Source organism: Dermacentor variabilis, chromosome 2 (genome assembly GCF_050947875.1).
Source record: "Dermacentor variabilis isolate Ectoservices chromosome 2, ASM5094787v1, whole genome shotgun sequence".
Lineage (NCBI taxonomy): Eukaryota > Metazoa > Arthropoda > Arachnida > Ixodida > Ixodidae > Dermacentor > Dermacentor variabilis.
The window spans coordinates 55,072,777-55,090,118 of record NC_134569.1 but is presented as its reverse complement, the minus strand read 5'-3'; the positions used below and the strand labels follow the sequence as shown (position 1 = coordinate 55,090,118).

The following is a 17,342-nucleotide window of genomic DNA, read 5'->3' as shown; positions in this document are numbered from 1 at the left end:
ATGTCCTCCTGTTTCTGTTACAATTGCGTTGCGTTCACACCATCTGCGCTTAAACTCTGTGTTCGTTTACGATTGGAGACGTATCCAAAATAGCAACTACAAAGCTGTGATTTTTGTCATTCAATGCTTCTGTAAAAAATGATGTCGCCGTGATATCCAGCATGTTATAAGGTTTGTAAAGCGGCTGGAGGTTTCCTCACATTGAATCATCGATATTTTGAGAAAGTTTTCAGCGCAAGTGCTAGTAACCGATAATTTCGTTTAATCACAGGATGGATGTTCTCTTTTAGAATGCGTACCAACCAACGGTAATTTCTTCATGCAATTTACATACAACAATTTGTCGCCTTGTCACCCCGTGCGTGCACTTTGCTTTACGAGCATGTTTTCTCGTTTGCTTGGTTTCTCGCTTTAAAGCTGGAAAGTTGATGCAGCGAGCACATGTCTCACTAGGCTTTGCATGTTTTGCTCGTTTTAAAAGAAGTTATGGGAATATTGACTTCATCTGAGAATTTTTCTTATATTCTGCTTGAAAGCCACACTGAAGGGACAAAATTTATAAACATGTGGTTTTTTTTCTCAGCGAAACTGTGGACTGCAAAGCTGGATCACTGCACCGGTAGTATACAGCTACTGTAAAGTCCCTGTCATGGAAGAATGACATGGAGAACCTACAATATGCAGGTAAGTTACAGCTGCTGATAATTTTTATTTCAGAATGCAGGTATCTTGACTAGACTGAACCGTGCGCTCATCGTGATCATTTGAATTACGTCACCAGTCGAAGTCAAAGCGAAGTTTCGAAAATTACTCCGAAGCGAATGCACCGCCGTATAGCAGCCTTAGATTTGCGCACCTTTCCTCGCAGTTACCGTGCCTGCTACTATTGTCCAGGTCGCCTCAAACACAGAAAGTCGCTGAGAGCATCGCTCTGTACTCGTGGTCGCCGAATCAGCTTTCCAGCTCTCCATCGCTTTCGTTATTTCGACCACAACAGCTGAGAAATACACAAACACAGCACTCAAGCAAGAACAAATACAACGTGACACTTTCACAAAAGGGGAAACACACGTCATATCACGAGCATCCGTACGAGTTATTGATTGCAGACGTGGAAACACGTTGCGAACAACAGGAACACGAAACAACACTCACAGGGTATGCAGCTATTCTTCTACAACCGACATATTGTTTTGAAACGTGCAACACAACAAGTTTTAATAAATTCTTGAGTACATTTCCACTGCTTCAAGAAGCAGCGCCGTGCGTGAGAATGTGATTAATGTGTTAAGGTTAAAAAAAAAAAAAGATGGCGTTATAGCCATACGCGCAGCGCTTGCTTTTTTACCGTGATATAGTGCCAGAAGCTGCACTGCTGCCGTCTTTGGTATTTAGATGACATATTTAATGTCGGCCGCTTTTAAGCCATTCTGATTAACTTGTATTAGAACAATACAGTAAGCTCCTATTCTGATTTTCACACCATTGACGTGCAGGGCGCGTCTAGAATGCACGGCTATTGTGGATATTTGACTTGATACAATGAGTGGCTTCACAATAGCATGGTTGGTATTCATCACTATATTGTCTACTTGATGAAAGGAACACGTGAAACGAGGGCAACAGCGAGCAGCTTCATTCCAGCCGCTGTCGAGTGTACTGAATCTAGCACAGTACAGCGCAGCGAGGCAGAAAGCGAGCAATGTAAAAGCTTCTACATTTCTAACGCATGCGTGCAGTTATTGAAGAAGCAGGCAGGAATGCATAATTTCATCTCGTCCACCAACACCGTGACTTGCCACGTCGACACAAGTTATAAGTGCTTCGAGCACTTCATTATGCAAGTGAATGAATGTTTAATATCCGGGAATTGGTTTGCTTGAACGGCGGCAGTCAAATGTCACTGTTGCACAAACACTATCCTTTTGCAATATTCCTGTTTTCTGATCTAAAATGGAATCGACTTTATTACACTTGTTATGCAGTTTGTTGTAATCCGTGTAACAAATTGCAAGTACGCTGTTTCTTGGTACAGTAATAAACATTTCAATTCAGTTTATGTCTTTGTTAATTAAACGAGCTCAAACGGTACAGGCTGATATAAACGAACCGGTGGTTGTTAGAGTGTTGTCAAAGACTTCTTGTTTCTAAAAGGATGGACTGATGGTACAAAGCTCGTCACTTGCCTTCATTGAGACGCGGTTGCCTCAGTTAAGTGTCGAAACGTGTCAGTAGTTCTGCGCGGTCTAGTCAAGAAATATAAGCTTACATTGTGAAAAGAAGAGCTGCTAAACGAGCACTATCCTATACCGATTAAACGCAATGGTACCGAAATTGAATATTCCTTGACGGCTTCACAGCTGCCTGATTTCCTTACTGAGATTCACTTCTCATATATAAACCGCGGAACCAAAATAAGCACAAGAAAGTTAACCGTTTTGCTCGTAACAGATGCGTGAACTTAACCGAGTGCGTGTGTTTGTCTGTACTAAATACAAATTAGCAGTATCGTACTGAATAGCAGTGATCTCTTTCAGCTTTATTAGTAGTGTAAAGTGCGACATGGGGGGGGGGAAATCCAAAGGAAAAGCATGAATATTAAACCAACGACTGAAGAAAAACTTGAAACAACGCTCGTTGCAACAACCATGTGAAATCGACACGTACCTACCGTTGCTGTAGAATTCATGCACAGTTTCTTGAACTAATATATATATATATATATATATATATATATATATATATATATATATATATATGCATTTGTGAAATGTGCAACGAATGTTGCCTCATCCGCGCAAAATATGAAAATCATATATTCTTTATTTTTGTACCGGTTATACGAAGTATTGATCACCAGGACCATTTTTCTTTTCTAGTGTACCATTCGCTTTGTTTCTCACGGTAAGTCACTCAGAACTGCACCTTACAACCAGGACCAGCCTTGCCGACAACTTTCTCGCAGAAATGGTGCTATGCTTGCGATCACAGTACAGTGCTACCCCCTCCCCCCCCCCCCCCATTGTGACCTTTACGTTTTCACAAACGTATACTTTTTACGGTGTGTGAATCCTTTTACAACACCTGCATTTTTCAGATTACGGAAACCCTCCGGCAACAATTTACCAGCAGCTTTTGCCGTATAGGAGGACAATTTTTTTTACAGTGTAGAAAAGAAAGAAAAAAAATTATCAGCTCATTGTATGAAGTCCTACCCGAAACGGTGCCAACTGGAACGTAACGGGATGCGGAACTAACAAGAGGCTGTTCTTATCGAAGCAGAGTGGGCATGTATACAGACGCATCTTTCGAGCTCCCATTTTCAACACACTCCGTTGCAGACCATGGCTATTAGCCAGGAGAGGCATAACCTAGCGATTGCACGACCTCTGCGATTGCGCAGAACGCTTCTAGTGTCGTCTGTTTGGAAGAGAGCCTGTAAAGAACGACATTTCGGGTCCGGAAGCAGCTGCCTCTCAATAGCCACCGCAGTGTTCATTCCTGACGCGAGAAGCTCGATGGCTGCGCCAAGTACCGTGGAACACGGCGACGTGCAGAAAAGGGGCACTTACGTAGACCTCTTCCCATTGGCTGACGTATCGGACGAGCCTCGACAGCCTGAGTAGCCTGAGGAGGCTGAGCATCTTGGCGAAACGCAGTATGCGCAGAGCGCGACCTGCGTGCAACAGCTGGAAGCTGTCGCTGTAGTCCTGGATGAAGATGAGGAATATGTAGTCGAGAGGGATCGAGCTGATGAGGTCCAGGAAGAACCAGGTGCGGATGTAGTGGTGCGCGATCAGCTTGGGATCCAGGATCACCTGCTCGGAGTTGTCCTGGTGCATGATTCCTGCGCGCCGGACCGGTTGACATAGCAGCGGATCAGTTAGTGCGCAGAGAGGCGCTGGCGCTTGCCGTCAGTGTATATGTACAGCAAGCTAGAATCGAAGTACGCAGACCACTACGGGCGCTGGTGCATTTCGCCTCCTCCCTTCATCTCTTTTGCGCTGATAACGCGTGTATTAATGCAAAAGAAGAAAAATAAACTATTTTTTAGCACTCGGCGCTTTATTTCTGATTCAGCGCGCTATATGCTTATACTTAGTAATCTGTTACAGTAACATAATATTGAATCGTACTCAAGGCTCAATGGCACGCTGAATTCTTAAGAAGTAAACTATTGGTCAATGGTCGAGTTTCATACTCTATCACAGGGGTGCTAGGGACAGCCCTGATCGATAATCCTCTAAAGGTGCGCTTGGGACAAAGAAACTTTAGTCACGAGGCGTAACTGGATCCACGTAGCTGAAACACAGATCGACTGAAAGGAGCGGCACCGGTGTCGTGGCCTCAAACACAAGCTTCGTTCGCCTCAGCCGGGCAGAAATACGTGCATACATGCTCTTTGCAACGTACAAATAACAATAAAGAAATAGCTTGGCAGCAATTTATCAATATTCGAAAGAAAGACATTGCAGTGCCCTCAGTTGTGCGGAAACGCGATTCGATGGTTTTGCGCGTCGATAGACCTGGAAAAAGAGCGTGTCAGTGCTTTATTGGAAATTTCGACAGATCGGTCGAAGGAAAAAAAAAATGTGCGGCAATGCGAATGCGTGCACGGGCGACATTGTTACGAAGGCGAAGGCCGACTTACCCGTTCGGAAGTTGACGACGATGTCGAGCAGGAAGATGGTGTCCGAGAGGCAGTTGAAGGCTATCCACCGGATCGACAGGTCGTCGTTGAAGAACGAGATTGCCACTGGTAGGACGATGAGGTTCGCCACCAGGAGCAGTAACATGCACAGGTCCCAGTAAAACCTGCGACGACAGGGGCCCCGAGTGAGCGCTTCGCGTCGGCAGGTCGCCGCGAACTGCGGGCGATTGGTCGTTGTCCCGTTTCCGGCGACGTTTTCGACACTTCCGAGCTCACAGCTTTCAATAAATTACTGCACAACAGCGATAACACCACGACAAACAGAAAACTTGAGATAGTTTGTATATTACAGAAGGCGTCAGGACAGATTAGTTAAATTACACTTTTTACGCTTTTTTTTTTTGGTATTCCTTTCTGCGTCCCTTGCTTCAGGTCGCGATGAACGACTTTAATTGACATTGATTTTGATGGAACCCTGCCTAAACCATGAAGCAAATATACATTTGTTGTAAATAATCTTGTCCCCCCAACTGGTAGGTAGTTATCTTCCCGTTCATGAACACTGTTCAACCTTGCGGGATTCCGCATAACTAATTTGCCATATTCACTTTCATTCTGTTCGTTGTCCATGATTAGCTCTTTCTTGCCGCCCGCAAGCGGCGGAAGCTTCCAGAAAGCGGTGCTGCACTAATCTCGCTTTTCTGCCGCCTTCTTAACGTGTTGCGCAGCAAAGCATGGTATACAAGCAGAAAAACGCACTTTAAGGTATCGCGTAAGTGGTACTCAAAATCTGCTACTCACTGAAAATATCAAGCACTGCGATTCGACCTCCTTCCTTTCCCTTCCTCTTATGTGGTCCCCTCTCACTATGTAATAGGTTTTCTTGGTTCGTCATAGGACAAACAACAAGGAAAACAGTGCGATTGCATCCTAAATTTGACGGTTAGCAAAGTCTGTGTGAACCACGTGCTGCTGAAACGAACACAGTAGGAAAAGGCGTGCCAGTGGGAGTGGTTGCTCCTATAATTAAGAAAGCAAGGTTGGTCGTTAGAGCACAGCTTCTCAAAACGAGAGCATTTTTTAGGCATTGGAACTCTAATTTCTGCCGCGTTACTAAGCTGAGACCGGTACTTTGCTTTAATCGACGTCGCACCCATTTGCTGGGTCTTTAGCAGAGCTCCTTAGCCACGTTTACGACCTCACGCACCGTGTATCCTCCGCGATCTGCTTGCATGTCGCGCCAAACAGTTTGTTAAACTGTGGGGTAGCATTATGGATTCTTTTTCTTCCATAGGTTGAACGTCTGGCGGTCGAGCACAATGAGTCAAAAGCAGAAGAAGAAGAAAAAACAAAACAGAACATTGAACGTCATATTTGCGTATTCATGTGTATTCAAATGTAGCGCGAGATGAACTTCAAGGAGGTCAATCATAAAAAAAGAAAAGAGAAAAAGGAACTCATATTATATTTATGGACCTACAGTAAATAAATTATGAAATTATTAGCATATTGTAAATTGGGCAGACGAATTCACTGACGCTCCGCTTCCCCCACGCTATTTGCTGCTTTGAGCGAAATCTTCCGCAAGTAAAAGAAAAAAAAAAGAGCATTCATATTATTTAGAGAAACGCATGTCAGTGCAGTTATCTTTAAACATTTCTTGGGATACGCTCAAACGGACGTCAGAGAGAGAGAGAGAGAGAGAGAGAGAGATAAGCCATAAGGGAAAGGTAAGGAGGTTAACCAGGCTGAGTCCACTATGACGTCAGTGCTGCCATATCCTCGAGGCGTCACGCGTTGCTTATGTTCTTTGCATTACTTGCAACGTGATGAATACTGAGGAGTACTATATAAGAGTGGTGAGATGGCAAGTGGGAGAAGTATTTCGTGCGCGAGCTTACCCCTCTTGCGGCACATATAAGCCCGCCATCATTCCAGATTCTGACTGCAAAGCTGAGTTCTGGGCGAGCTAGTGTAGTACATGGTCAACTAAGATGAAAATGAGATAAAGAAACGCATAAGCAAGAAACCTGCGTCCTGTGTGCTCCTTGTTTTGTGTGTATGCGTTTCTTTCGCCGTTGTCACCTTAGTTCTCCAGAGTCTCATTACATCGCGCGTGGATGCAATCAGACGGCATCGTGATGTTCCCTCGACGTTCTGTGCCACGTACCTGTACTCAGTATGACCCGCTTTTAATTAAGGGAAGCACTTAACTAGTCATAAAGGCAGCATATCTGTAACGCTTTTCCAAATTTGTCGGAAAAAAGGAAAGATGGCCGATACGACGCATTACCCTGGCGGACCTGACACCTATATATATGCGCAAAGCATGGTCAACTCCACGCCTTCACGTAATATATCCGTCGCAATAAATTGCGGAATGCTAACCGAGTGTTTCTTTTAAGACAAGGCTGGTGTTGTAATCTTTTGAAGACGGGGTCGTTGCTAAGGCTCGGTAATCTCGACGCTTCACGGGCGTCTCATATCTCTTCACTTAACCGAAACGCTGGTCTTGCGACTTTGGTTGCCGGCGCTGAGGAAACGTCAAGCACGAAAATCTCTAGTGTGATAAAAAAAATAACAAATACGGAGAAAGGGTAATCTAAGGACATCGTCGGCTTTTTCTGTCCGGGATGAGGGGGGGGGAAGGGTGAGAGAAGGGCGGGGCAGGAGTCCCTTGGGACGAAATCGACACCCTAATATGAGGGCAATTTTCGGCTCGTAAATTTTAAAAGGGCGGCGCCGTTTCTAAGCCCGCTTTTTGTTTTTGTCTTTCTTCCACTCCATCGTTAGCATATCAGAACTGCCAAACGCGCTCCTTTTATTCCTCTTTTTGTTTGAAGGCGCTTCTTTTTCTTCGTATCTTCTGCACTCGTAAAATTGATTGATTGCTCTGCTTTATTTTTCCTTCTTCCTTCCTATAGACATACTCATGAGCGTATGCTGAACGATGCGCATACCCAGATACGAAGCAGTTCCACCCAGGAGAGAAAAGTTCTCTTTTCGGAAGAAATGTATCGATAAAACAGACTTGCTCCATTTCTAAATGCGTTTCCGAAATGTATCTGCTTTTTATTCAGCTTTCTTTCTTTGTTTCTAAGTGCTTGTTTTGAACTCGTTTACCAGTCGCAACGGCTTCGACGACCGGCTTTGCCACATTCAGAGCTCCTATACAGGCGGCATTGCAGTTCGCTCTGACCCTCGCGAGCTTCGCTTGTTTAAAACGAATACGCCGCAGCTTCGCGATGGGACCTACAGCAGTGGTGGTGATGTGGTTATGGTGATGCCGTAACTGGCGCACTGCAGGCTTTTCATCGTTATAATCACGAACAGTCTATCTCGAGCCCAAGTGCAGGACAAAGGCGTCTCCAAGAGGCCTGAGGGCTACCTTGCGCCAACAGAATACATGCCATGCATGCGAACTTTATAATATTGTAGTCCCATCCAATTATCTGCCGTCTTGATAAGTGTGACGTTAAGAGGTATAGAAACGGCATTGCTGATTTTTGGGATGGATAGATGAGATTCTGGTGGGGAGATTAAGAGGAATGAGTGTAGTTAGGCGCGCCATGTACTTAATGCGTGGAAGAGATAACAACTCGGCTATTAGACAACAAATGGATGCCGCCTTCTCACCAACGGGCTACTGTCGTTAGCTTGCGCTTGCATGAGCTGCGCGGATAAGATAATTAAGCTTGTTGCAGGGGCCGAAAAGAAAGAACGACGATGTCCAAAGGAGAGACACAGTATAATACAAAAACAAACGAAATTGTTGGTCATGTCAACGAGGCCCGGATATCATCATGGCCAAATACGGTGGTTAGACGAACGCGAGGCTCATATGAACATTGCCTCCCGTTCAAATCAGGGTTACCAAATTAGTGCCTTCTGTCAATGGTGGCTGCGCGTTCATGAGCAGCCTAAGTGCCGTGTTGTTAGACGCGCGCATGTTGGAGGCAAGCGAATTCTATTCTGATTGTTCAGTGGCCTATTGGCCTCGAGCTCCACCACTGGAAAAGCTGGCGCCACCGTCGGCGTGACGTGCTAGGAGAGACCACGTGGACATAGCGGCCGCGTCGGCTGCTTCGGGAGCGCCGAAGCGAGCTGAAAACGAGTTTGAATTCCCTCGTACGCTGCGGTCGTCATTTAGTGGCGAAATTTTCCCGCTTCGAGTGTCTCCTTTACAACGCTTGAAAGCACTACAATAGATAGTGGCTGCCTTTGAAGGCGCGCAACATGGTAGGCTACTGCTCGGTGGCGCAAGGCCGGACGCACGTAACGGAGGCCGGTGTCAGCCTTATTCACACGTAGCCGCAGGACAAGAAGCTGCGTGAAGCTTGGCTCGCGAAACATTAAACCGGCAAACAGTCATCGGCTACAACTCGGGTATGCAGCAAGCACAGACGCGAGGAAGATTTCTGCTACGGCGCCCGGTCTGCGATGTTCTGAAGACGCGTACTGAGACGCTCGCCCGAGTCTGCTGCACGACTAATGTCACGACAGTTTGATCTATGAACTTGTCGATGCTATAGATACTGGCAAGTTCAGTGGAGTGGAAAGGCAGCGGTAAGAAGCACATTTTAAAAAAGCATGGCATATGGTTATATTTGTGTTATGAATTAATGCACTGGATTACAAAAAAGGAGCAGCGGGAAATTGCACGCTGAGAACACCGATAAACATACAGTGTGACACAACTCGAGAAATAATATTGAAAGGTCAAAGAATTTAGAAGAAAAAAAGATTGAATCGTCGCGACGGCACATCATAGTCCCTGTAGGCGTCGAAGTCTCTACAATGAAATTATTTTTGTACAGCTCTGATAGCTCCCACGCAACAATGCAACACGCAACAAAAGAAATGCTGAAATAAATTGACTTGACTTGACTTGACTTGACAATGGTTGCTTGTACACTGTCAAATGCTCATATTCTGCGGCCTAAAGCTCATGGCACAGTGCGAGAACGCGCGCGCGGAGAAAGCGAAACAGTGCGCGGACAAGCATGCAGACGCGCAGTCCGTCGCTGCGAATCTGCGCGATCGCTGCATTGAGGCTTCTTTCTATTACGCTCCATTTAGTTATACAAACACTATAAGAACATATTTCACATAGCTTGCTCTCAGCGTTTACCTACCTTTCACGCAAGAAGCCGGTTCGGGAGGCTCCATCGCGGCGACCGCGCGCAGTGGCGTTCACTGTACGTTTTCGGTAGAGAGATAGCGTCTGTAAACGATTGTGTGCTGTCAGTTTGCCCAAGGTTATTATTTAGACAGTAAACAACTTCTCTCGTTTCGAAAGTACTTACAGAAATGTCCGGGAGAGCTCGCGCGTGGTGTTTTCAGTGAGCGCTGACAGCAAAACCTATGAGGAGCGCGCCGCGTGATCCCTCATACTACCCCAGCGAGGCGCTTCCGATAGATGGCGACTCCGTAACTCCTCGCCGCCATCGCACGCGGCTTGACGGCGCGCGGAACCGTCCTGTTCAATAACGGGTCGTTGTTCCCTTTTGGCGCAATGAGCGCAACCGCTTGCGAGTGTGGATGCTTAGCATGCTTAGCACTGGTTTCTTTTATATGGCTCAATATTTGGACGAGACCTATAGTCTTGCAGTTTTGTTCCTGGGACTCTATTCTGGGCATTACGTCATTTCCTTCGAGGCGTGACTAGGCACGACGCGTACAGAATGGCGCTGGTGACCCCGTTTTGCTGTCATAACGTGACGCAAACTTGACATTTTGCCTAACTGAAATGAAGGCACTGAACCTAACGTTCTTGATAAAACAAGACAATTTTCCTCCTCAATAAAAATAAAGCAGCTAGCTCGAAGCGCATGATTATTCCGTCGAAAACGATTCTCATTCCCGTCGTCTGCAGCTTGCAAGCCATCGTCTGCTTCATTAGTTAGGAAGGATGCGTGTCCCCGGGAAACGGAATGAGTCATCGTACGTTGGCGCCAACGCGCTTGTTTTCTACCTTCAAGACAACATACGCGACCTACCAGTGGTGTTGGCGCACGTTCTAGGCCACGTTATCGCTATCTCGTGAAACGCAAGTGACTCAGCCCGACTCGGTTGGCTGAGCAACGGCCGAATATCACCGATAGCGTTGCGCGCGCCATAGGTATCCGCTTGCGCGACCGAGGCGCCTTCGCTGCTATTTTTCACTTCGCTGCTTACTTGCACCGCGTGAGGAAACTTAATTCAAGGCTCTGCCTTGCGTACATTTCTTTATATAAACTTAAATAACCACCGTTGTCATAACCTCTGATGATGTGAAACGTCATTATTTTGATTACAATATAAACACAGCAGTGAAAAGTGCCAAAGTCGCAGAAGGTTTGTGATGCTCAACCAATATTGTTACAAGTAAACACTACGGGTACGCGTTATGAACGAAAGATTTTCATGGCCCCAAACGACGGGGAAAATGCGCCGATACGCATGCCTCTCAGTGGCCATTGCATATGGCCGCTTACTAGCATAATTCACGCGGCTCGTCGCACCATAAATTATGGCGGAAAATCTCTGCCATGGCGGCCCAGCGCAACGTCACGCAACGTCAAATTGACCTTTACGGAACGGCCCTTCCTGTGACGCTCCTCACGGGGTATTCCTTCAACCAGTCAGCAGGCTGACATGGCGGCTATCATGGACCACCACCACTTATTCGCGAAATTTCTGATGCATTGCAAGGGCTTCCGCACGCTACCGCTCTCTTTCTTTTTGAAGCGCTAATGTCGCAATATAGCTGCCAAGGACCATAACAAGCTATTAGTCAATAAAATTCGCAGCTGCACGGCACTTTTCGTTATCTTGATGAACACGCAAAATTGCATTTTGCAAATCTTCCGTTTCCCGGCACAAATTTCAAGGCACGTGACCTCTCGACAGCCAATCAGAGAGTCAACATGACGGGCAATGGCAGCCGTGCATCCGCCATGCGTGTCGAGAATAGAGCTTCCGCGATTTCACTTCATATTTTTCTCTTGTCATAGGTACGCCAACAAGACGAACCTGCGAGTTTTTCAGACGAGACCTTTTCTCGTTCAGTTCCCGAGAGCTTTTCCCGAGAACCATCGCTTATGGGCAAGAGTACGGCGCTCGCCCGTGTTGGCGTGCCGGGTCGACTCGGTCGGACGCGGCGCCGCCTTCCGACAGCGGCGGGCGACTGTTGCGAGCCGCGGGGATTTGCCTCGGTTTTGCTCGCAATCCCCGAGAGGATCACGCGATAAAGCGGCGGCTTAAGCGAAAGCCCGCGTCGCCGTCGCTGCTCACTGGTGCCTCGGCTCTCTTGCGAAGCTTGACGTTCGTTCTTCACTTAGTCGCTCCGCGCTTACGGTTTTCTCCCGTGCTTATGGCGCGTTTCTATGGCCACGCATGATTGAAGCTTTGTCTTGTGCGCGTTCCACCTCTGAGATTGTCGCATTGCAGTTTCTTTTTTCTCTTTTAGAACCATATTCTGCTTAGACGATGTCAGCGATTCCCGCTTGCTCATCTTAGACTGAACGATGCGCAGCAATGTATTCTTAGAACAGCCCTATATAAAGCGGGGCGAAAGCATACAGGCACTGGTTCTGCACGAAGGAATTATTACAGCTTCCCACGTGCGGAATGGTCGAGTAATGTGCACCTCTCCAATATCTGCCGAAACTCCTTGCCATGTGTGGTTTTTATTTCGCTTTATTTCGTCGCCATGTCGACAACAAGCCTCCCCTCCGCCGCTTACACTGCTCCCCCCTGCACCCCCTTCTTTTCTCTTCGTCATGCGCCGTGACGGCACTTTCATCGCTGCATACCGCGCCGACCAATCAATCACACGGCGCGTTCTATGGCAGGCCGCCGCCGAAGAATTATCAGATTCTGAATCCAAGATGGCTTCTCGGCGCGATACTTCGCAGATACACTATGCGGTGCTGCGGGCGAGAGTAATCGAAAATGGCAGAACAGTGTGAGTACTGCTACGAGCGGCGCGTTTCCTCGCTCTTCATCGTGACAACGCGTTCACAGCTGAAGGTCCGTTCGTTTATTTCCACTTTTCAAGCATCAATGTTAAGTTAGGACGCCTGCGTTTCAGCGCTCCGTGTTTGTTGGGCTATAGTTGCGTCTATATAGTGTTCTTACACATACAAGCCGTTGGAACCAACCTCGCAAGAAGCTGCGTCCCCATATGTATGGCTTTCTAAAATTTTCTGTCGGCGCTTTGCTACCGCTGAATGAAGGGCACGATATAATTACGCGAATGACGTCATGCCTTACATCGGTTTGCACCAGGGAATGTTCAATTCTGGCAAGAGAATGCCTCCTTTCTGTAAAGCGGTTGATGCACACCCTTCCTGACGGCTCTCATTTTCTTTCTGAGCTATATATGCCTTCTTGGTGCGACGACTCGGACGAAGAGTCGTTTAGAAATAAAGCGCCACTCGCTTTCTCTGTCGGTTTTTTTTTTTTTAAATTCGGCTGCCTTTTCAGGGGATAACGGCTTTCCACGTCAAGTATAACTCACCATCTCTTTCAAGTGTTATCGGCGGCTTTATTTACTATTTATGGGCATACGCGATAAAAAGGGGGAAGAAATAAACGTAACAAAAACCATAGATGAAAATCACAATCTCGTGCGCTAAAGGGATGAAGAAAATCACGAGCGACTTGCTTGACGACACGACATGTCCGAAACGAAGCCTTTCGCGAAATTGGCGCGGGGTTTGGGGACGAAATAAACGAAACTGCTGTCCGAAGCGCAGGCTTCCGGGCGGTATAGCGTACTTCCGCATTTTAAATGAGTGCAGACGAACCGTGGCTCTGACGCTTCCACCCGCTGCTCGATTACTTCGAATGCCGCGCGCAGATATATATCTCGAACTATGACTGCGCCCCCGCCGAATGCGGCGCTCGTATATAGCCGCCGACGATTGCTCGCGTCTGAGGAAAAATGCGGGCGACAAAGTCGTACTTGAGGCGCGTGCAAGATGTGGCGGTGGACAATCAAAAACAGGCGAGGAAGAAAGACAGACAAAAAAAAAAAGACACCAAGAAAGAAAGGACGCAGAATTAACTGCGGCTGCTGGGGGCGTGAAAATAGAGAGAGGGGACCGAAAGGTCGATTATGCTCCTGTCACGAGCACTGCAGCTCGCGACGTCGGCTATCGACTTGGCTTGGCTACGGGCCTGCTGCTGCGACTGCAAGTTTCTCTGCGTTTTTTTTGCTTGGTCGTCTTCGGGACACGTACATTGTTCGCGGTGGCGACCGCGAAGGAACGAGAAAGAACAACGGACTCGGAAACGAAGTCGGCTGGCGAATAACATTATTTCTGGCGACACACACACAAAAAAAGATGATATACATATAGAAAGAGAGGGAGAGAGAGAGGTTCACTTCATCTTGAATTATTTTGAGGCCCAGAGTATCGCAACAGTAATGGCAAGCGTATACAGTCTCGAAACGCTAGCTTCCATGAGCGAAGAATGCCAGAACGCTCCCCTTACCGCCGGTACCACCGGTACCTATACCACTGGTAGCGTCGGTACCGCAATGTGGTATCACCGGTACCAGGTCTGTCTTCGGGATCGGCGCACATTTTTAGACAGTGCTATCTCCGGGACCAGCATAGGAAATAGGCTAGAAACATGCTCGATACGGAACAAGTCGGGATAACCCTCCAAGAAGCCCTTTGTCTTCAAGAAAGCGCTTTAGGTCTGCGACGCGGGCACTGCTACGTTTCACGAAAGCGACTGGCCTCAGTGAGCGATTATAGGCGCGAAGTTATGGACATCCGCACCGTATTCACACCGATAGTACCTTGTTCCCACCGTCCCTCTCCTTTCTTTTCTTCCCCTAAGACCCTTCCCCTGTGTAGGGCAGCAAACCGCACGTGCGTCTGGTTGGCATCTCTACCTTTACTTCCTCCTCCTCCTCCTCCTCCTTTCGGCCTGCTATATGCGGACCAACTTCGGCGTGCATAGTGCACCGATAAATTGATAAGGTAAAGATAATTGCAAATCCCATCGTTTGTGACTAAACTATAGCTTCCCGAAAGCTTCAGCTCCTCTTGCTTTAATTTACCTTGGCATTACGAAAGGAAACCTTTCCTGCTCGCTGCTCTTAGTTTAATACGGCTGTGCGCGGAAATTCCAAAGCAGGCGCGTGGCCATAGCATAAGAAGCGACGATATGACTCTGCTGCATGGCAACGTACACGGTTTGTTGACCTTTGCCGTGCTTGTCCCGCTTTTGTAATTCAACTTATTCGAACGATACACAGGGTGGATGCTTGGGCGAGTTGGTCGTGGTTCATAACGGCGGTGTTTGCGTAGCGCACGAAAGTAGGAAAGGAAGGACAGATACGATTGTCGCGCGACTGGCCACTAGAGGCACTTTGCCTGTATTCGCGGGCTTCTTTCTCGCTCGGAAAAAAACACTTTTATGTAGTACGTATTGAGCAACAGAAAGCTGTATCGGGTTTTTCAATGTTGCTTTAAAATTTTCTCATTGAGACTTTTCATCTTATTATAATACTTGAGAAGTTGGTTAATTGATTAAGACTAATTATCTAATTAGGCGGAATGAAAAAAGAATAAATTGAGCATCTCCAAGCGACGGCGAAGAACACTATTTTGGTTCGGTCCAGCTACGTGGCATTCGAATATTTTTAAACTCTGGCTAAAGTTAACTGGGACACCCTATATATCTATATGATAAACGATGGACGTATTGAACCTCACCTTCTCCACGCTGTCTATTTTTCAGCTGTGCAAAAATCCCTAGCTCTCAGCAAATTTTTCTCTTTTTTCTTTCTCTATATTTGTACTATAGAGTGATTTGCCAAGGTGGAGCATAACTTAATAGTTTTTTCTGTAGCTTTTCTCTCTAACATTTCATGAAAATGCCAACGTTTATCGACGAAAGCGAGGGGTCGATGCATCACTGTGGTGTAAATTGATCGACGTAGTTGTCATCGTACTTCCCATTTAAGACCATTGAGGGTGTAAATAAGGTGTTTTATCACTTTGCACTCTTCGCTATACCCATTTAACACCAATTTTACTCAAAGCACCCTATAGTAAGTGGTGTGCAAAGAAAAAAATGAAAGCAATAAAAAATTAACACCCTAAGGAAACAATTATTATCCTATGTGGAAGGTGTTCGAACGTTCGCTACCTCTGAAAACTCTCCTTGCAGCTATAGGATTGTTAGATTTCAAGGGCAACGAACGCATTTTCTTTGATGTAAGATGCGACCTTGTGCAAGGGTTCTCATGAAATGAAGCAGTTGGAGTTTCTGGACAATTTATACATATAGATACCAATATTTGAAGAGCTGAAACCTGGCTTCTGCGTGGCGTAATGGTTAGGTTGTCCAGTTTACATGTGAAGTTCCTGGGCTCGAATCTATCCTCATGAATTTCTTTCATAACCTATTTAAGGATGAATTGTTTACCGCTTGTGCAGTAATGCTAATAAACTCGTAAACAGTTGTAAGTATCACGAGCTGAGGGCGACGTTTTTCTTTCATTTCGCTTTTACGTCAGCCATACACCCTTTCATGAGGGTGTTAATCAAATAGGGGTGCTTGTTTTAACTAACACCTTGAGGGTGTTCGTCTGGCGGATTGCTTTACACCCTTAGGTATGCTAGAATGTTTAGTGTGGATGCTGTGCAGACATGACGGGCAAACAACGACAACGTGAGCGTCTGTCGAAACTATCTCGCGTTTCTCTCACAGATGCGCGCCTGGGAGCATCGTTCGCAACTATATAGGATGTTGTAAAGGCTCAGTCCTGGTTAACCTCCATGCCTTTCATTTATCATTTGGTTTCTCTCTCTCTATAGGACGTCTAATGGAATGAGTTGGAGCTTTCGTGTGATGCCCGTTTGCAAAGCCTCAACAGCGCAGTACGCATTAAGTTCTTCACCGCGGTGCGCTGTTTTAGTTTCGTTGCTTCACAGGCCCCGTTCGTTGTCATGGTGCAATGATCGCAATTTTTCACCAGCCCTCTCGGAGCGTAATCGCGTTTTTCGCAGACGGTTTTGCAAAACTCTCGGTCAGTGCACTTCGTCCGTCTCTGCGATAATTGCGCTGCGCCCGGTCGTTATCAGTTTCCGTTCATCACACTCTCACCGCAATGCTTCGGTTTCAAGGACACAATATTGTGCAATTCCAACGGGTGTCACTTTCAACTCTCGTTTGTCGACGGTCTGCTCGCTGGGGCGAAAGCGGTTACCATGCCCCTACGCGCGCTAGTTCTGCAGAACACCCCCCTTCTGGCGCTCTCCCCCCCTCCCTCTTTTTTAGCAGTTCTTACAAAGCGCACCGCGTGTTCGTTTGTCTCGTCGAACAATCACCGCATCGCTCTCGTTAGTGCAATGGCCGCTGCCTATCTATATGCTTTGCCATCACCGCGCACACACTTTTCTTCTAGTTCTTTCGTTTCGCACGGCACAGCCTTAATAGCCCTCGTCGCGCACTCGTCGTATTTTTCCGTGACTTGCAGCGCTCGCCGCTCGTGACCCGTGCCTCGCACCCGCGTACACCCCACATCTCCCCCTGCGGGGAAGGGCGGCCGGCGACGTCATCAAACCCCAATCGCAAATCCATTACGGTCCCATAGAGTGCGCCTACACCCTTCCACGCAGCCTCGCTTTCACAGTCAAAGCGCTCATCGCATTTGTATTGTTTTAAGGGCGCGCGCAGGGGA

General features: G+C 47.0%; 1 protein-coding gene across 2 annotated transcripts in view; it reads right to left on the bottom strand.

Annotated features, from left to right (window-relative positions):
* Window positions 1-17,342, bottom strand: part of LOC142571890 (uncharacterized) — a 473,725-nt gene that overhangs the window by 14,507 nt on the left and 441,876 nt on the right. For both annotated transcript variants that reach the window (XM_075680573.1, XM_075680574.1), the window contains exons 5-6: window positions 4,652-4,815; window positions 3,573-3,847 (exon numbers count right to left, since the gene is read on the bottom strand). In XM_075680573.1, coding sequence (XP_075536688.1) covers window positions 3,573-3,847; window positions 4,652-4,815 — 439 coding nt within the window. The remainder of the gene's footprint in view (window positions 1-3,572; window positions 3,848-4,651; window positions 4,816-17,342) is intronic.